The sequence below is a fragment of the Mercenaria mercenaria genome, chromosome 6 (genome assembly GCF_021730395.1).
Source record: "Mercenaria mercenaria strain notata chromosome 6, MADL_Memer_1, whole genome shotgun sequence".
In the NCBI taxonomy this organism is placed as follows: domain Eukaryota; kingdom Metazoa; phylum Mollusca; class Bivalvia; order Venerida; family Veneridae; genus Mercenaria; species Mercenaria mercenaria.
The window spans coordinates 64,162,927-64,185,058 of NC_069366.1; the positions used below are offsets into that span (position 1 = coordinate 64,162,927).

General features: G+C 35.9%; 1 protein-coding gene across 13 annotated transcripts in view; it reads right to left on the reverse strand.

Annotated features, from left to right (window-relative positions):
- Positions 1–22,132, reverse strand: part of LOC123548579 (serine/threonine-protein kinase PRP4 homolog) — a 40,834-nt gene that overhangs the window by 4,800 nt on the left and 13,902 nt on the right. For all 13 annotated transcript variants that reach the window (XR_008371409.1, XR_008371405.1, XR_008371399.1 and 10 more), the window contains exons 6-15: positions 14,964–15,111; positions 12,913–14,082; positions 9,947–10,038; positions 9,084–9,168; positions 8,529–8,676; positions 7,662–7,799; positions 5,972–6,125; positions 4,988–5,102; positions 2,181–2,419; positions 289–536 (exon numbers count right to left, since the gene is read on the reverse strand). Coding sequence is in view for 1 of the 13 variants with exons in the window: in XM_045335951.2 (XP_045191886.2) it covers positions 333–536; positions 2,181–2,419; positions 4,988–5,102; positions 5,972–6,125; positions 7,662–7,799; positions 8,529–8,676; positions 9,084–9,168; positions 9,947–10,038; positions 12,913–14,082; positions 14,964–15,111 (2,493 nt within the window). In the remaining 12 variants the exon portion in view is untranslated. The remainder of the gene's footprint in view (positions 1–288; positions 537–2,180; positions 2,420–4,987; positions 5,103–5,971; positions 6,126–7,661; positions 7,800–8,528; positions 8,677–9,083; positions 9,169–9,946; positions 10,039–12,912; positions 14,083–14,963; positions 15,112–22,132) is intronic.

Here is a 22,132-nt window from a genome sequence, read left to right on the forward strand (position 1 = left end):
CTGTTCTGTAAAATTTAAATGAAAACATAAATACTATGTATCAAAATAAACCTCAAACATATTACATTTATATATAAAAGTCATCATTCAATGTTGCAAAATATAGAAATGAAAACATATACCTTACCTAGTACACATCCAATAGTAATGAATCACATTTTCTTCAAAAAAAGTATTATTAATTAAAAGGAAAATACACTTTCTACATGTAAAAAAACTGTAACTAGTTTTCTTCGGTTATACATTTGCAAACACAATGTAAGTGAATTATATAGACATAATTCCTACCAAGTTCCCTAACTCAGTCTGCAGTCATATAGAATGATCTCCCCTTATATCTTTTCCTGTATGAATGGGTGAGCAAGGGCTGCATTGATTGAAATCCTCTTGGCGGGGTCCAACATAAGAATGCCTTCTAACAAATCTTTCAGCTGTTTAACTTTGCGCATCTGGTCTTCGGGCAGACGTTGATAACCAACAAGTTCGGCCAACAGATCACGTGACGGAGATATTGTACTCAACACTGTGATTTTGTCCTTTAAATGAAATAGATTTATGTTATCAACTTATCCTAGTTCTTGTTAAATGGTCTAACAATCTATCTGTCAGAATTTTTCCTTTATAAATACAAAATTATGTGTTTACCAATTTCAACAATAATAACTCGAGCTGTTATTTTTTTAAAAATAGAGTTGCTTTTGAGAAAAGTGCATGTCTCCCACAACTGCCTAAATATGTGAATAGTTATGTATCTGAGTCAACCATGCACCAATGCATGTATCACTGGCATCTGTGTATAGAGTGATTTTAGGTAATTCAAGGGCCATAATTCTGAAGTGCCTATGCCAATTTGGATAGTTATAGAACCTGGTTGAGAACTTATTGGCAAACATATTTTGTACAACTTTGGTGAAGATCAAATGAGAAATGTTCGACTTAGAGTGCGAACAAGTGTGTAGAGAGCGATTTTCGGTAATTCAAGGGCCATAAATCTGAAGTCCCTGGGGCGATTTGGCTAGTTATCAAACTTGGCCGAGGACTTATTGGCAAACACATTTTGTTCAAGTTTGGTGAAGATCGGATGATTTGTGACAGACAGACACACATACACGAACACGAAGAAAGGAGTTAATCAATTATATATAATGTCTCACACACCACTGTGTGGTGGGAGACATAATTAAACTTGGAAGAAACTCTACAACTAGTCATATTTAATAGAATTCTACAAAATTATGTGTATGTAAAAGCTACAGCTGATTTTGAAATAGCGATCTTAAAACATCTATATAACAGCAGAATTCTAAACATTGCAAATATGAGCCGCGCCATGAGAAAACCAACATAGTGGGTATGCGACCAGCATGGATCCAGACCAGCCTGCGCATCCGCGCAGTCTGGTCAGGCTCCATGCTGTTCGCTTTTAAAGCCTATTGGAATTGGAAAAACTGTTAGCGAACAGCATGGATCCTGACCAGACTGTGCGGATGCGCAGGCTGGTCTGGATCCATGCTGGTCGCAAAACCCACTATGTTGGTTTTCTCATGGCACGGCTCATATAAGCTCTAGGGAGGTAATTATCCTGCAGCAAAACAAATGCAGCGGTGAAAACAACAAAGAACTACTTTCATGTACTTGGATTTCTTTCACCCCCTGACATACCAGTACACATATTTACATCATTAGTTCAATTGAACTTTAAATGTGACATAAAAATGGGTAAACCTCCTGTACTGAGCAGTTACTCCTCTTAAGCAGGCAGTCAGCTAACTTCCTAAGTTAGCTTTTTGTTCTAATTTCAACCTGCCTTGAGTAGACAAACTTTTGCTCCAACGGCTGGCTGTTTAATACAGGTTTGACTGTCAAAGCCCTTTACTTACAACTTCACGGTTTCTCACTTTACAGTTTTGGATTAATAAAAAGAATTTACTCAGCAATGCTTATCTAAACACAACACAGACATATGGTAACTGGCAGTGTAAAGTTACAATAAAACTAAATACAGAATTTGAGGGAGGGTTAATTTGATGATCAGTTTAGCAACCTTGCCATTGGTCGATTACAGAATTGTGTTAAGAAACAACCAGTCACATGCCAACATTTTTTTTTAATTGTCTCTGAACTGAAATTTAGCATAAACCTGTAACACAGTATCAAAGCTTATACAGCACTCAACTTACCCTGTGTGTAACTTTGTCCACTTCATGATACTGGAAGTTGTAATTTGCATCAAAATGTTGATCCCTAAACATACTCTTACGTATAATCTTATTTGGTATTTTCCCTTTCACATCCATCATGAACTTCAGCATCTCGTTGTTTGACGTCCCTGGGAATAATATTTTCCCAGTGTAAAGTTCGTAGATCGTACAGCCAACAGAAAACATGTCTATGGCATGGTCATAGCCATTTCCCATTACTGCAAAAGAAAATAGTACACAATTTAAAAAAATATCTTTAGAAGACAAGCTCTGAATGGTGAGGCAAAATTTAAATCTTTTTAGTTACCAGTTATCTTAACAGAAAAATAAGGCTTGTATTTGACACTGCAATTCATTATTCAGTATTTTAAGAAGTTATTTTTTACTTGGAAGTAATATATTTCAGATAAAAACAAGTGAATGAAGTATTGCCATGCAATACAAAGTCCCCTACTGGAAGGTAACCAATTTTCTCTACTGCAGTACAACATAATGAACTGATATCTGTCAAAAATGTATAAACAATATTGTACTATATGTACAATATGTTATAACAAAACACTTGGATTAAAATTTGTATACATGTATAAAAACCTATAGTTTGGCCGATTATAAAAAAGGTATCATATAAGTTATTTATAGTAAAAAAAACAACAAAAGAAACAAAAAAACCAATGGTGCCAGAATGTCACAATATACGCCCGTCATAGCAAATTTCTTTACACTAGCACCTGTATTTGCAAATGGAATTTTAATTCTGTGGTTGTGTAGTAATTATTGTAATTCTTTTGTTTTTCTGAATCCACAAAAAAAAACTCCTTAACAGGCAGAGATACCTTAAAAGTACGCCTAAAATTTGAAAGTAACATCCATGTTGTACCACAGAAAAGTGGTCTTGGTTTTTCCCTACAGTCAATTATAAAAAAGTTACAATATAAGTTATTTATAGTAACAACTAAGGGAAGTTAATCATTAAAAAAAAAAAATACACCTCAAAATTGGATGTAACATACATGTTGTACTACAGAAAAGTGGTCTCGATTTTTCCCTATGACTAGTAATGAAAAAGTTACAATATAAGCTATTTAAAGTAACAACAAAGGGAAGTAATTCTAAAGAAGGGACCTGTGCATGACACTCTGTCTCATGATGGTGTACAATTGTGCCAAGTTACATCAAAATCCCTCCATGCATGAAGAAGAAATGCTCCGGACAAAGTCATTCTTGAATCTGGCATTTGACCTCTAAGTGTGACCTTGACCTTAGAACTAGGGACCTGGTTCTTGTGCACAACAATCCGTCTCATGGTAGTGAACATTTATGCCAAGTTACATCAAAATCCCTCCATGAATTAAGAAGAAATGGTGCAGATAAAGTCATTCTTGTATCTGACCTTTGGCCTCTGTGACCTTGACCTTCGACCTAGGGACCAGGTTCTTGCGCATGACACTCCATCTCATAGTGGTGAACATTTGTGCCAAGTAATATTCAAGTCCTATTTTGCATGACAAAGTTATACACCTGACAGGAAAAATGTCCAATTGACCTTTGATCTCCAATTGTGACCTTGACCTTTGAGCTCGGGGTCCTGGTTTTGCGCATGACACGTCGTCTCATCATGGGGAACATTTGTGCCAAGTAATATTAAAATCCCTTCATGGATGACAGAGTTATGGACGGAAGGACTGAATGACAGACAGAAAAGCGCATTCCTATAGTCCCCGAAACTGGTTTTCAACCAGTAGGGGACTAATAATCTGGTATGGAGGGGTTTCTGCTCTTCTGGGGTTCCTACTTAGCAGAGTTTAACTGTATCAAGGATGTGCATCAATCAAGAAAAACTGTAAAATTAATGCTCTTAAGGTAGTTCTGCATGTTTTGATCGAATTTTTTTCTACAATGTAGAATTTAATTAAATTCTAATTTTTTAAAACTTCAGAATATACCTGGAAATTTCAGCAAAAAAAAAGATAGGGTTGTGTGCTTGATTTTTTTTCTAGACTGATTTGAAAAATTTGGACCTCACGCAATATTTCATAATGCGAGTTTATGGGAAAGTCCTAACTTTCAGAAATTTTTGCGAATAGAATTTTTTCTACACTGTAGGTTTTGATGGAACTTCTCACAGTTGTAAATAAACACATGACCTATAATTTGGTGAAATAAAATGTATAGGTCCATGTGCTTATTCTTTAGATATCTGACCATGATTAAAGGGAACCGGACATTTCAGGTTGATTTTAAGACATAATTTTGAATTTTTTAACGTGCCATATGCTTCAGAAATATAGCAACAGTGCCATTGTAAATAATTTACTCACAGGTTTTGATTAATTCATAAACTGATTTTCATTTCCTTACGCCGAATCCAGGCTTTATTCTACGTTTTCCAGATAAATGACATTATGCCATCACTTGCGGTTTTTCAAACGTGCAGTACTACCTTAACTGCTTGAGCAATACTAAACACTTTAAAACAGACAACCGCCCGCTTAGCTCAGTAGGTAGAGCGTCAGTCTACCGATCGCGGGTTCGATCCTCGGGCGGGGCGTATGTTCTCCGTGACTATTTGATAAACGACATTGTGTCTGCAATCATTAGTCCTCCGCCTCTGATTTATGCGGGGAAGTTGGCAGTTACTTGTGGAAAACAGGTTTGTACTGGTACAAAATCCAGGAACACTGGTTAGGTTAACTGCCCGCCGTTACATGACTGAAATATTGTTGAAAAATGGTGTTAAACCAAAAACAAACAAACAAATAAAACAGACAAATTAAAATACTTACTTATTTCTGGAGCCCTGTAGAATCTACTGACAAGGTATGGTGTAATGTCATTCTCTGATACATGTGATGCTGAACCAAAATCACATAGTTTCAGTAGTAATTTTGAATCATTTACCTGTAAAATAATTATGTAAAATAAGACGGTAAAGATAAAGGTAAATTTCATTTTACCATCACTTTTTGAAACAAAATGAATAGGCTCTGCAATGCTTTTGAGTGACCCTATGTTAAGAACAGTTATAATCAATTATACCTTACCACTAGTGACTTTCTGGTACTCATTTACAGCTGGGTCAAACGAAGCAACCATGATAAAGTTCCTCACCCACGAACACATCAAAATGGGAGTGGCCAGGATCCTAACCCTGGATTTTCATTTCCATTGGAAAGTGTCTAAGCCCTCTTGACTAATTTGTTCATGAACATAAGAAAATCATGACATACTGTAATTAATTTACATGTAGACATAAATGTAAACCTAACCCTTGTGCTAAATCATTAATTTTACATCACAGACACAATTCTCAAACAGTCTGTACATCATTCTAAAGGTCTCTTGAGCTGGTAATAGGACTCTTTTTGATTTCTTAAGATATTTTTAATAATTTCAAAATTAAGACCAAAAATGCAATTTTGAAAAAAAAAAATTTTTGTTTTGAAATTTTACAATTTCTTACAAGGAAATTTTGCTTTCAACTATGATAATTATTCTGGATATTTTATACCAATCCATTTACAAATGAAGTAAAAATTTAAATTTTACAACTTTTGGAGTCAAAAATGGCTGAAATTCTGATGACAAATTCAATTTATTACTGTATTTTGAAAATGTAAAAAGTTACTTTTACCACCTTCTGAGTTCTATAGATTAGAATGATGTCTAATATCTGAAGTACTGCTTTATAAATTAATGAGAAATCAGGAAAAAACTCTGTAACAGAAATGGTGAATCAAACAGTAAGATTTTATTTTAAACAGCCTTACCAGTATGTTATCAGGTTTGATGTCAGCATGTAGTAAACTGGCTTTCTTCAGAAGCTTGAGTGCCATCAATAGTTGTTGTGAATAACTTCTCACGGCCTTGATATGTAGACCTATATTCTTGCCATATTTCTTCATCACTTCACGGAGATTCATGCTGTAGTGAGAAATTGAAATAAGAATTACCTGTATCAACGCTAGTAGTCTTTAGAGACTTTCATGCTTCTAACGCTAGAAGAAAGCTCCAAGTGCAGGTGCCCCTCGAACCAGTATTTCAGGCAGCTGGGTAGCAGCACCACCAGCCAATTGGACAGCTACATCCAATGACGACTAAGCAAGGCTCAGAGCCCAGAGGCAAGTGACTGGAAGTCTGACCTTAACCAGTCAGTCACAGTGGTCTCTCAAAACAAGGCAGTGAAAAACATTATAGTTTTTCCAAGTTAGCTGTATTTGCATTGAGGATGATTAAGGAATTATGGAAGTTAATTCTGTTTCAATTCAATTTGGATTTTCATTTCCTACAGACCAAACTTTGTTCCTGTTTTTTTTTACATAACTTAAAAAAAACTTTCTTAGTTCTTACCATCAGCATGACAATGTTGAAGAACTTATATGACTTAGAGAAAACATGTTCTGAAAGAATTACAAAATTCAGACTTTGCCTTTCAAATTTAAATTATTTGAAGCTATCAAAACAGAACAAAACAAGAGCTGTCACTAATGGTGACAAATGCCCCCGCAGCGCCTTGACCTTTGACCTGGTGACCTTGACCTATGACCTGGTGACCCCAAAGTCAGTAGGGGTCGTGTACTCAATAAGTACTATCAGCAAGTGAAGTTTGAAGGTTCTGGGTGCAGTGGTTTGCGAGTAAAGTGCCTTCATGCAAAAAGTTAACGTTGTGACGAACGAACGGACGGACGGACAGTTGAAAACTAATATGCCTCCCTTCGGGGGCATAAAAATCAACACAATAAGATCTATTCCTTGAAGTTCCATTGAAGTACGTTAAGGAATCACTCATTTGAAGAGCCTGTAGATGACATAGAAACGCGTGTCTTATCAAAAGATCTACATCAAGTTCTGAATACAGCCAAACCTGTATTAAGCATCCAGCCAAGGCAGCAACACAATCATGGTTGAAATCAAAAATCAAAGAGCACTGCAATGCAGAGCAATATACGCCTGTAGGTGTAATCTTTGACTCGTAAGTGTGACCTTGATCTTGAGCGAGCCATTCGAAACATGCGCTCTGCACATTGTCTCGATGTGGTAAACATTTGTGCCAAGGTTCTTTAATATCCTTCAAGCAGTTCATGAGTTACAGAGCAGACACGAAACAATGTCATATGACCTTTGACCCCTGTGACCCTGACCTTGAAGCGAGCCATCCAAAACATGCACTCTGCATGTCATCTTGATGTGGTGAACACTCATGCCAAAGTTCTTTAAAATCCTTAAGCAGTGCAACAGTTACAGAGCGGACACGATATTGCTAATGGACAGACATACGGACAGACACCTGCATCATAACAATAAGTCCCTTTAGGTGTATAAAAACCCATTCAGAAAGTTAGCCAACTGGCTGCTTTAGGCATGTGACTGCATAATACAGGTGACTGCTGTGACAGGTCTGACTGCATCATCTACAAACAAGAGTTTGAAAAGTTGAAATAGTAGTAATAATTCACTAACCTGAGAGACTCAAACACCAGACAGAGATGGTTTTTATGAAAGAAGTGTCGGTACAATCGTAGACAGTGAAACTTGTCATCGGGATCCGCATCATTCAACTTCCGTAAAAATTCAAGCTCTTTCAAACCAGTCTTGTGCCTGCAATAACAGTTTCAAATGTGACAAGAGAATGACTGAATCCTTACAGTAACTGAAATTTTCTTATCTGAGAATACTGCAATGATGCAAACTATTGTGAAAATGATTAATTTCATTGGCACCAAGTTTTGTGCTTTTGGCCAAGACAGGTCATATATGTTGATGATATGATTTTGTGGATTTGGCCCTTTGCACATATATAATGAATGAACTTATACTCGTTTGTTGGGACTTGATTTTGTGGGTTGGCTCATAAAATGAAATCACTGATATTGTCGAGAGTCCCCTATAAATAGTAATGATTTTGCAGTACTATGTAAACTACTGAAATCCATCCTATTTTTTTTTATTCTTACTACTACTTGTATTTCTATCTACTGCTAAATCTAGCAAATGAAATTCTAGTTTCAAAAACCATTACGCCATGTACATGAGCTAACCAAGAAAGGCACTACTTTTAAATTCTAGGCTTAAATATATCCATATTTATAGCAAAAGTTACCACTTTACATTCAATACTGGCTTATTCATTTTACTTATCTTAATGCTGGTAACGTTAACCCAAAGGGAGGCACAGTGGTGCAGGGGTAGAGTGTTAAGACACAGATCTTTATATAGCAGGTTCAAATCCCAGTGAGGACAGACTTTGTTGGTAAGTGGGTATTTCTAAATCCCAGTAGGTCATTGTAGTATCTAATGAAAGTAGAATTTACATGTACTGGTACTTACATCATCTCGTTATTTCTGATGATTTTGATGGCTGTTTCTTGATTTCCTCGTGCCTGATCTCGTGCACGGACAACATTACTGAAAACCCCCTGTCCTGTGTACCCATATACTGTGTAACGTTTATCCAAAATCTCACCTATACGAACCCCTGTAAAATAAATTGCACTGTTTAAATCTTTAACCAAGACTAATTCATTAAAAATTTTGTAACATTTCTTAATCAACTTGACACAAAATAAGAAACACTTACAATAACTTTTTTTTGACAGATGCAGTATTTTGACTTATATTACACAATGTATTTTACTACCTGGTAAGCTATGACAGAAACTCTCTGTATTAATTTAAGAGATGAAAATTAACATCTACAATAAGCATTCATAGGTATATGAATAAAACAGCAATGACAATCCACACATACAAAACAAGAGACACTTCTAACAGCCTTCCAGTAGTCAACCACTCTTTTCCTTTAAGAAATCTGCAAATCAAATATCTTGAATGCTCAATACATAATTATACACCCTATGAATAAAACTGAATTTACAGACTTACTATAGTATCCTTCAGCATCATCCCAGTTGTCCATCAATGTTTGGTTCTCATTCTTGCCTGTCTTGTAGGCCGACAGATTTGGTGACTGTAAAACAACAATGAAAACTTGGTAATAATTGTTTTGCTGTGACCAGGCGAGCGATATTGTGCTTTCCTAACCATCTTGTTTCAAGGAATATTTTGCTTTGGTATTCATTTTGCATTTTAGTACAATGGTAGATGTGGCTATGCAAACAATGCTCCCCATAAAATGCATCAACTAATGACCTAAATAATTTCTTTAAAAATTTGACAAAAAAAATTTCACTTTTACTTTACTTTTTGCACAATGAAAACATATCTGTCTGTCAGACATCATCATCAAGACATCAAGTGAACAAGGTAAGTTTTAGAAATATCCTTTTGCAATAAAATACCCTTTTAATTATGTCGATTTACATTCTTAACATGTTTCCTTTATGAAACTATATACAGTGGTGGTATTCAAATTCTTATGAACTGTACTGACAAGAAAGGCACAGCATTTCTGAGGTCATTTATGCTAAACAGGTAGAAACTGTTTACATATTATGTCATGTCACCATATGAGAAATATGTATTTAAATGGACAAAGTTCCAAAGAATGCATGCTTTGTGACATATTTCAAACATACCCATGTATTTCACAACAGAATGAAAACAGCAAAAAATGCCATTAATCTTTCATGAATATTAAACTAACTTCATACAGTGATTTTTTTTTCTTAAAACAGGCATAAAATTCTAATTTTTAAAATCTTTGACAATATCATTTATATGAATCATTACTATTTTCTTTCCTTACGCAAGCGACCTACAAATATATCACACAAGAGTAAACTTACATTATAATTTTCAGAGAACATATCTGCATCCTCTGAAAACATGTCTAAACCTTTTGATGTTTTTTCCGTCGTCTCTGCATCCTTACTATCCCCTGAAAGTAAATGTTCACTAAATTAATACTGAGAGACAAACATCTGACTGCAAGAGACCATGAGGAAACTCTGTGAGAAAAAAGTCAATATGTAGGTTACATATATCAAACACCATATTGTTATCCTTTAATAAAATTACAAGGACTTGAATTAAATCCTGCATCTGGTTTATCATTTCAGACTATGCAACTTGCAAGTGTGAAATTTGTGACAAACACTTTATAATCTAAATACATATTGAATCTGCAATGGGTGTACAATTTCCTCAGATTTATACAGCTCAATGTCACACTAAAATGACAAAGTACACTTAAACATTTCTCACATAAACACTGAAGACCCATTGAAAAATATGGTCTCTAGAGAGGTCACAAGGTTTTTCTATTATTTGACCTATTGACCTAGTTTCCAAAGGTACGTGACCTGTTTTCAACTTTACCTAGATATCACGGTGAACATTCTCACTAATTTTCATGAAGATCTCATGAAAAATATGGCCTCTAGAGAGGTCACAAGGTTTTTCTATTTTTATACCTACTGGCCTAGTTTTTGACCGCACGTGACCCAGTTTCGAAACTGACCTAGATATCATCAAGGTGAACATTCAGATCAATTTTCATGAAGATCCATTGAAAAATATGGCCTCTAGAGAGGTCAAAAGATTTTTCTAATTTTAGACCTACTGACCTAGTTTTTGACCGCAGTTGACCCAGTTTCAAACCTGACCTAGATATCATCAAGATGAACATTCAGACGAACTTTCATACAGATCCCATGAAAAATATGGCCTCTAGAGAGGTCACAAGGTTTTTTTATTATTTGACCTACTGACCTAGTTTTTTAAGGCACGTGACCCAGTTTCAGTCTTGACCTAGATATCATCAAGGTGAACATTCTGACCAATTTTCATGAAGATCCATTCAAGGGTATGGCCTCTAGAAAGGTCACAAGGTTTTTCTATTTCAAGACCTACTGACCTTGTTTTTGATCGCAGTTGACCCAGTTTCAAATTTGACCTATATATCATCAAGATAAACATTCAGACCAACTTTCATACAGATCCCATGAAAAATATGGCCTCTAGAGAGGTCACAACATTTTTTCATTATTTGACCTACTGACCTACTTTTGACGGCATGAGACCCACTTTCCAACTTGACCTAGATATCATCAAGATGAACATTCTGACCAATTTTTATGGAGATCCATTCACAAGTATGGCCTCTAGAGAGGTCACAAGGTTTTTCTATTTTTAAGCCTACTGACCTAGTTTTTGACCGCACATGACCCTGTTTCGAACTTGACCTAGATATCATCAAGATGAACATTCAGACCAACTTTCATACAGATCCCATGAAAAATATGGCCTCTAGAGAGGTCACAACGTTTTTCTATTATTTGACCTACTGACCTAGTTTTTGATGGCATGTGACCCACTTTCAAACTTGACCTAGATATCATCAAGATGAACATTCTGACCAACTTTCATACAGATCCCATGAAAAATATGGCCTCTAGAGAGGTCACAAGGTTTTTCTATTATTTGACCTACTGACCTAGTTTTTGATGGCACTTGACCCATTTTCGAACTTGACCTAGATATCATCAAGGTGAACATTCTGACCAGTTTTCATGAAGATCTCATGAAATATATGGCCTCTAGAGAGGTCACAAGGTTTTCCTATTATTTGACCTACTGACCTAGTTTTTGTCCGCATGTGACCCAGTTTCAAACTTGACCTAGATATCATCAAGATGAACATTCAGACCAACTTTCATACAGATCCCATGAAAAATATGGCCTCTAGAGAGGTCACAAGGTTTTTCTATTATTTGACCTACTGACCTAGTTTTTGAAGGCACGTGACCCAATTTTGAACCTGAGCTAGATATCATCAAGGTGAACCTTTTGACCAATTTTCATGAAGATCTTGTGAAATATATGGCCTCTAGAGAGGTCACAAGGTTTTTCTATTTTTAGACCTACTGACCTAGTTTTTGATTGCACGTGACCCAGTTTCGAACTTGACCTAGATATCATCAAGGTGAACATTCTGACCAACTTTCATAAAGATCCCATGAAAAATGTGGCCTTTAGAGAAGTCACAAGGTTTTTCTATTATTTGACCTACTGACCTAGTTTTTGAAGGCATGTGACCCAGTTTCGAACTTGACCTAGATATCATCAAGGTGAACGTTCTGACCAATTTTCATGAAGATCTTGTGAAATATATGGCCTCTAGAGAGGTCACAAGGTTTTTCTATTTTTAGACCTACTGACCTAGTTTTTGATGGCACATGACCCAGTTTCAAACTTGACCTAGATATCATCAAGGTGAACATGCTGACCAATTTTCATGAAGATCTTGTGAAATATATGGCCTCTAGAGAGGTCACAAGGTTTTTCTATTTTTAGACCTACTGACCTAGTTTTTAAAGGCACGTGACCCAGTTTCGAACTTGACCTAGATATCATCAAGAAGAACATTCTGACCAACTTTCATAAAGATCCCATGGAAAATGTGACCTCTAGAGAGGTCACAAGCAAAAGTTTACGGACGGACGGACGCACGGACGACGGACGACGGACACAGCGCAATCACAAAAGCTCATCTTGTCACTTTGTGACAGGTGAGCTAAAAATCATGCCATCCCTTAATTTTCTAGGTTTGGATTGATCAAGACCCAGGAGCATTTTGTTCATGTCCTTGTAATCTCAAGAGGGCAATGTTTTACTGTAAACAAACTTACAGTATCTAACCAAAAATGAACACCTGAAACATCTACTCATCTTTGTATTAGTACTGACATCTAAAAGTTTTATAAATAAAGTTAATTTCCATTTACCATTGTCAATAAACAATTACAATTACCTTCATTAAATCCCTCTAGAGACAGTCGTTTCTGTTTCACAATTTCCTCAAAATCTGTGGTATTTTCATCTTCCAGATTATCAAATATTTTCGACTCATCTTTTTGAACAGATTCACTTCCCACTATGGCCTTGTCTTCAGATTTCTCTTTTTTCTTATCTTTATCACTTCTGTCCCTTGGTCTTTCATATTTATCTTTTCTAGAATCTTGTTTAGTTCTTCTATCTTTGTAATCAGAGTCACTATCATCATCGCTAGAACTGCTGTATCTTCTTGAAGTTTTTCGCCTTTCTCTACCTTGATTATCTTTTCTATAATAATCATCATCACTGCTGTATCGACTGCTTCTTTTCCTTCTGTCATACCTGTCTTCATCACTGTCTCTTCTTGTTTTCTTTCTAGCGTCTTTTCTGTATTTATCACGTTTTCTGTCCTGATCGCCCTCTGATGAATATTCGTACTTCTTCCTTCTGGAATCATCAGTTCTATCTTTTCTCTCATACTTGGACTCTTCCTTTCTTTTCCCTTTTTTCTTTTCAATCTTTTTATAACTTCTCTCAAGCTCTTCACTACTATCTCTCTTCTTTCTTCTCTCACTCCTTTTATCATCCCTATCATCCCTTTTATTTTTCTTTCTATCTTTTCTATCTTCATCAGAATCATCATTTCTATTCTCACCTTTCCCTCTACTTCCATTTTTCATTCTGTTCATAATTCTTTGTCTCATTTCTTCTTCACTATCTGTAGTTTTCTCTTCTCTGTTCTTTCTTTCCTCTCTCACAGTCTCAACATTCTTGTTGTCATCACTTTCCATTTCATCTTCTTCATTCTTACCAACTTTATATCTTTCTTTGCTTCCCTCCTTATAGAACTTCTCATTATCACTAACTTCTTTAGTTCTTGATCTCTGATCTCTACTAATCTCTCTTCTTTTTCTTTCAGAGTCATAATCAGAAGTTTTATCTGCAGAATATTTATCATACAGTTTTATTATTTCTTTAACTTTCTTTTTCTCTATTTTCTTTCTCTCATGTCTATCTGCTGTTTCATTGTCACTATTATCTGATGATGATGATGAAGATGATGATGATGAACTGCTAGAACTGTCGCTAGTTGAGGTATGAGGACTAGCTTGTGCATCTGGGCTCTGTGGGCCATCAACGCTTTCAGCTGTAAGTATATATTTATTAGAGAGATTTGTTTAATAAATGGCATATCTCTTACAGTGATTTTATTGTCTGAGAAACATGCTTAAATTCAAATTTAAACAACATTTCTATGTAAAAAAGGGGAAGATTGTTCAAAATGCTTGCCAATAAAAAAGTTAATATAATGCAAACACAGTCTTAAACAAGTGCAAAAGAGGCAACAATTTTGAATCAAAGAACTTTCCCCTCTTATGATGCTTAATGAGAAAACAAGACTACATTAAAAATATTGATTAGTTTAAAAAGGGAATAGTTTCTTGAAAAAGAAAAAAGGGAATAGTTTCTTAAAAAAGGGAATAGTTTCTTGAAAAAGAAAAAAGGGAATAGTTTCTTGAAAAAGAAAAACAGAACTAGAGCATTGGGAAGTTTGCACTTCATATCATATATATGCAGGGAACAAGTGTATGAAGTTTCAATCCATTTCAATTAGAGGAAACTGAGATACCAGCTTACAAACAAAAAGGGGACATACCTTTGAAAAGATACAAAACTGAGTTACTGAACATGCACATTGCATGTTTGAAAAAAATTCAAATAGTTATGCTAAAATACTGTTATGTAAATTCATTTGGAATGGAAGAAAGCAATGGACAGTGATATGACATTTCAGTAATCATAAATTGACACAGTAATACATAATCTTCTCTAATTCATAATGTCTTCTCTCTAACTGTACCAACAAAGACATCAGGTACACAAGTGAGTTACTTTGTTTAGTTAGCATATAACTTAAAACAGCTGACATCAGTTGTAATTTATCTATCAAAACATTTAAGAAGACTTTACCCTAAACCAAACGAGAAGGGTGATAGATCTCTTATTCCATATTCTGTATGAGCATACCTTGTTGTTGTTGTTGTAGAGACTGGACTGGTTCCATGTCTATGATAATACCTGTAGACTGGGACTCTATCTCCTCTGGTTTATCCACAGACTGGTTAGCTGCTTGAGCCTCAAGCTGATCTTCCTGTGCTTCATTTTGTTTTAATTTCTGAAATTAAAATTATCAAAATAAAAAGAAAAACATTGATCATTAAATTTCAAGACTGAGAAAATTAAAATTGATATACTTTAAAATATGATAAAACTGTGTCATCTTTATATTTGGACTCTCTGTTTGAAGTGTGCAGTTGTGATAACTATAAAGGTAAGTAAATGTAAACAAAAGGCCGTGATGGTCCTAGATTGCTCACCTGAGTTTCAGAGCTTAAACAGGCTTGACATTGAGTAACTTTGGAGGACCATAATATACTTAAGGAGTGGAAAGTTCGAGGCAGTAAAATCTGATTACATAAACAAGAGCTCGTAGAACACGAAATGCCCCCTTTGATGCATCCAGGAACTGCACAAGGAACAGAAAGTATTTGGTCACTGTGCAGTGGAGGTTTGACATACTGACCTCAAATCAATAATTATGTCATAATCAACCTCGTTATCAACTTTCATAATCCTAGGCCCAAGCATTCCAACGTATTCGTCTAGAAACGATTTAATTGTTCTGGGTCACTGTGACCTTGACCTTGAACCTACTGACCTCAAAATCAATAGGGGTCATCTGCTGGTCACGAACAGCCTCCCTATAAATATTTAGCCAGAAACAGTTTAACTGTTCCGGGTCACTGTGATCCTAGGCCCAAGCATTCTTGACTTATCATGCGGAAACCATTTAACTGTTCCAGGCTACTGTGACCTTGACCTTGAATCTACTGGCCTCAAAATCATTAGGGGTCATCTGCTGGTCAGGACCAATCTCCCTATCAGCTTTCATGATTTTAAACCTATGGGTATCATCCGGAAACCATTTAACTGTTCCAAGTCACTGTGACTTTGACCTCTGACATTTGACCTACTGACCTCAAAATCAGTAGGGGTCATCTGCTAGTCATGACCAACCTATCCATCAACTTTCATGATCCTAGACTTAAAGGTATCATCCGGAAACCATTTAACTGTTCCAGGTCACTGTCACCTTGACCTTTGACCTGTTGATCTCAAAATCAATAGGGGTTATCTGCTGGTCATGAACAACCTCCAATTTTCATGATCCTAGCCCAAAGTGTTCTTTAGTTATCATCTGGAAAAGGATTGGTATACGAACCGACCAACATACCGACCGACATCTGCAAAACAATATACCCTACTTCTTCGAAGGGGGGCATAATTAGTGTGAAAGATGATAAACAGTTGAAACTCTACATGCTTCTAAGGTCTTCAAATTGGGTGAAAAAATATACACACAGAACTGGAGCAGGCTGAGGAGTTTTAAGAAGTTGTTTATAGATACACAATTTATTTCTGTATTTTGCTCTATGCCCCCACCCCCATTTGAACAAATTTAAAAGAAGACCTTACTATGATGCTACAGAACAAGTTTGATGAAGATCCATCAAGCTGTTCATGATCAGAAGTCCTTTACAGACAGTTTTTTAGCTCCAGGGGGGACTGGTGCCCACATTTAAAAAATTTGGGAGCTGACCTTATACTGATGCTACAGACCAAGTTTGATGAAGATCCATCAAGCAGTTCATGAGAATAAGTCATTTAAAAAGTTTTTCTATTTTCAGTTCAAGGGGCCACTTAAAGGGGCCAAGTGCCTTAATCTTAATAAACAAGAGCTGTCCGTAAGACAGCCAAGCTCGACTATTCGAAATATTGTCCCAGAAGCAGGAAAATATTACCCAAAAAGGTTAAATATCAAAAGAGTTTTAAGTTCAAAAGGGGGATTAATTTGACCAAAATGCATATCAGTTATAGGACTTGCTGCTATCAACTAGTTTTATAACCTAGAAGGCACATGTGAAGTTTCAATTCAATATCTGCATTAGTTTTGGAGATAGAAACTTGCATGTAAAACTTTAACCAGAATTTTCAAAGTCCAAAAGGGGGCATAATTTGCCCAAAATACATGCCAGAGTTATGAAACTTGATCCAGTGAGGTTGGTAATTGATCTAGAAAAAGAAAAAATAAGTTTCAAATCTATATGCCTTTTAGAAATAGCTGTATGTACTTGCACGCAAAACTTTAACCAGAATTTGCTAAGTCCAAAAGGGGGCATAATTTGGCCAAAATGAAGGTCAGAGTTATGGGACTTGCTGCTATCAACTAGTTTTATAACCCCGAAGACACATGTAAAGTTTCAAATCAATATCTGCATTAGTTTTGGAGATAATAACTTGCATGTAAAACTTTAACCAAAATTTTCTAAGTCTAAAAGGGGGCATAATTTGCTCAAAAAACATGTCAGAGTTATGGGACCCAGTGAGGTTGGTAATTGATCTAGAAAAAGAAAAAGTAAGTTTCAAATCTATATGCCTTTTAGAAATAGCTGTATGTACTTGCACGCAAAACTTAAACCAGAATTTCCTAAGTCCAAAAGGGGGCATAATTTGGCCAAAATGAAGGTCAGAGTTATGGGACTTGCTGCTATCAACTAGTTTTATAACCCCGAAGACACATGTGAAGTTTCAAATCAATATCTGCATTAGTTTTGGAGATAGTAACTTGCATGTAAAACTTTAACCAAAATTTTCTAAGTCCAAAAGGGGGCATAATTTGCTCAAAATACATGTCAGAGTTATGGGACTTGACCCAGAGAGGTTGGTAATTGACCTAGAAAAAGAAAAAATAAGTTTCAAAGCTATATGCCTTTCATTGATGGCTGTATGTACTTGCATGCAAAAACTTAACCAAGGTGTGACGCCGACGCCAGGGTGAGTAGAATAGCTAGACTATTCTTCGAATAGTCGAGCTAAATATAGAGAGGACCTTATAGTAATGCAAGTTTAAGAATAAGTCTATTAAAGGTTTTTCTTCTATTTTTAGCGGCCCTGAAAATGGGCTTAGCTGAAATTTATCTCAAAAGAGGATCATGCCAGGATGCTACTGACCAAGTTTTGTGCAATTCTGACCAGTAGCTTCAAAGGAGATGTCATTGAAGAAACTTGTGGCTGAACGGCTGGTGACCCATCACAATATCTCACCACAAGCACTTCGTGCTCAGGTGAGCTAAAAAGAATGATTTATATACTGGTATATGCATTAAGACTTCGAACATAAAAAAGCAACATAATATTATTCAAATTATTCCCTTTCTTACTTAATGCACTTCATGTTTTGTTTGACTACATTTTCCATAAACACATCTCTATTATTTTCTGTCCCACTTACATTTGTGTGTTTGCTTTGGGTTTAATGCAGTTCTTCAACAGAAATTCAGTTATGTAATAGCCAGCAGTTAACCTAACCAGTATTCCTAGAATCTGTACCAGTACAAAACTGTTCTCCTCAAGTACCTGCCAATTTTCCTACATGAATAAGTGGTGGATAATAATTGATTTCAGACACAATGTCTTTCATCAAATCGTCATGGAGAACATATGCCCCAAACCAGGGATCAAACTCACGACCCCTTGATCCATAGATCTGCACTCTCCATACTGAGCTAATAGTACAGTAAAATGGTGTAAAAATACTTCAGAAAATGGGAAAAGCATGAAACTTGGTAAATAACTACTTTAGGGCAAAATACTAAAAATGAGCATGAGACCCACTCCGAAAAATCCAATATGGCCGACAAATCCAAGATGGCCACCATATATGTATATATTTTCAAAAATACATAATATTATATATTAAATTTCTATTGACACTTACAGTCATCAGTATAATAAGCTAAAACCACCTGCCTGAATAAATCCAAACATATTATATTAACAAAAATACTGCTGTTCCAATAAAAATGAAAAAAGTTGTCTCCCTTGGATAAAATATCAAGAATGTTTAAAATGGCAACAGTCCTGTGCAGAACTTTACAACAAATGTAAATTAATTAATTATAAATACATTCGAACTTCGGTAACTGGAACCCATCAGGACCGACTAAATTTATTCGAATTATCGGTAGTATGAGTGATCGAAAAATATATTATAAAGGAATTTGTTTGGGACCCGACGATAGATTAATTGAAGAATGGTGTTCGAATTATCAGAGTTTGAGTAAACGAAGTTTTAAACTGTAATTTGTATTAGTGAATAAATGACATGTGTTTCACTTTGTCATTAGTTTTCGTGACTCAGAATTTGTAAGTGTTGCTGTATTCGTTTCAATTTTATTTACACTAAGAGAACTAATGACACTTAATAAAACTATATAATTCATTAATTATGTTAGTGTGATAGACCATGTGAACATCCCTGGCCTGTCAGATCATCATGATTTCTTTGGGAAAAAGTCATTGCCGGTTGATCAGCGTCATCAGATTTACATTTGCATGTCCCTGTAATATTCTGTTTTTGTCAAATTGTAGCACATTGTGCCATAACAATGGTTTTATAGTTTAATGTCATAAGCATATAATGTACAGTAACTAATGCCCTGATCACTCTTAGGCAAAGACCATGAAGATCATACTGCTTCCTGAAAATTTTGACGCGGTGGGGACGGGGATCAAACTCGAAAAATGTGCAGTTCTAAAGTTCATACTGCGCGCTTTTAACATCCTTGCCAGGTTCTCACGGTGTCTAACACGCTCACACTAATTTTCTTACCACGCGCTTCTTCACGTCCAGTGTGTTCTTACTACATTCTTAGTATGATCAGTCAGATTGCACCTCTCGCTTACCATGCTTTAACCATATGCTTATCACCTTTTCACTGCATTCGTCGACTTCTTATAAATACTAAGCCATGCGCTTCTTTTTTTTTATTCCTTCTGCAAGTTATACTGACATAATTGTGTCCGCATCTACACTCAACAACCATAAAATACAATAAACGACGACCCCCCACCCCACCCCAATGCCCCAATGAAGAAAAAAGAGCAGTCTTATAGAGACACTGTGGTGGAATAAGCAAAAGCAGTGTGAAGGATATACGGAGGTCCAAAAGTCCACTACAAGCTGCCAGTGCTGCCGAGTCCATGATAATGTGGCAATTCCTGATGATGTTCGATACCCATTGCTGATTGAAAACGAAGTGATTGGGAATTGGATCCAGTATTCATACTTAATTTTCAGAATCTGAACCAATCATGGTGAGAACCTACTGCAAACGTGACAAAGATGTGTTAAGAACCGAAAGAACGTCTTAATAACCTTATGCGGTATACTACAATTTGGCATGCACGTAGCATGGTCATAGCACACAAGCGTAGATAAGTTGTAGTAAGAATTCCATTGACATAGCAAGAACGCAATGATAACCCAATGACAGCGCAGTGAGCACGCCATGCAGCCTTTCCCGTCCGCACCACGCTTGTACTATGTCCTACTAGGTTTTAGTTACATCATTACTACGTCCTTCCTGCTTCCTGATTAGACCGCGTTCTCACTACATTTGTTTTGAACATGTCCAAAATTCGACTGCGTTCTCTACACTCATGGAGACCGTTATTATTAATTATCATGTTCTTATCGGAGTTTACTGTATTTCTTCTACATTGTACAAGTTCTTACTGCGTCCTGCTAGTTTTTACGATGTGGTGGAAACGTGGCTGAAGGTAACGGGGCTAAAAATTAAGAGCAGAATCTATAATTTCTACAAGAAAAATGTGCTCTAATATCTATTTCTGGACATTTTACTGAAATTAAAATTAAATTAAATGTGAGTACTTGAGGATTTTTCTAATGAGCACAGGTACATTCGAAACCCAATTTTAATACCAATTTGAATTACTAGTTTTAAGACGACAAATATTATCTATTTACCATTTGTACTTCAGTTAAGCAGTCCAATGTAAGAATAACACTGTCTTGTCAAACAAAACTAACCAGTACAGCTCGCGCTTACTGGTGAATCAAGCTTTTAAATGCATTTTCTACATCTTCCTACAAACAAACTGTTCGTATTATATTTCTGGAGGCTTTCGATACTCTTGTTTACAGCAAAACATGTCAAGTAGCTTGATCAACCATCTGTTCACATATAGATTAGGGCTATAATGTGCATTCCTGCATCGTCTGCTACACCTCTTGAACATACTAAAAAAGGTTGCCCATTAGGTCGGTCACATATGAGTGTCGGGTGTTCTATCACTTTCCTAAAATTCCTAGTCAAGATAAATAAGGCTGACCAGAAAGATCTTTGATATTGGAACCTTTCCAATAGTTTTTGTCTCAAGTACCCGAGTCTCGTACCAATAGCTCCTCAAGTGCATTTACATTCTCGATATAGTCTGTCGAGGAAGACGTAATTTGTCAAACGTGCTGAAATGCTCTGCACCTTTATGCAAGTTAACTAAAGTTGTCCACAATCTCGTGCTTGTGTGTACTGACAATAGTATCTGACATGTACCATATTTCAGATTTCAGCTCACTGTTCAGAGTAATATATTTCACAGAATAGTTACTAAGTGTTGTCCATGAAAGCAACTTTTATATTTTCAGCCTTACTCTTCTTTGTTACATAGTTAGCAATTTATTACGCAGACATTGTGACTGCGGGTGCATAATAAGGAACATTGTTTCATTTGATCCTACTAGCCCGTCGCTATAATCTATTCTTGCATTTCGAAGTCCCAAACTGAAAGGGGTAGTTGTCGTACTTTGTGTCAAAGAAACTACAATTTTATATAGCAACTAAGTTAATTGACCTTCACATTCTCCATATTACTTACCATCTATAAACAAGGTTTCATAAAGAAGTCTTTAGAATTTGCAATTTTGAAGTTATTGAAGAATCCGCCATTTGCAAATGATGGACCGACATACAGACGGACAAATGATGTACAAGAGGAGAAAATAAGATAACAAGCATGTTCTCAATTTGTCCCTCTGTCTATGTAAAATTTCTCGAGAAACAATCTCTCCTTGTTTTGAAGAAATGCAGGATGACACTTTGTGTCATATTCGTGCACTATTTGTTGCCATAGCAACAACATTTGTTGCCATAGGAACAAATTTAAATGACATTGGCATTCTCTGCATTGTCATCTATCCATGTACCACGTATCATGAAAAATTCTGCTGTAGTTTCAAAGTTATTGCAGTATCCCACTCTGCATGGCTGACGTAT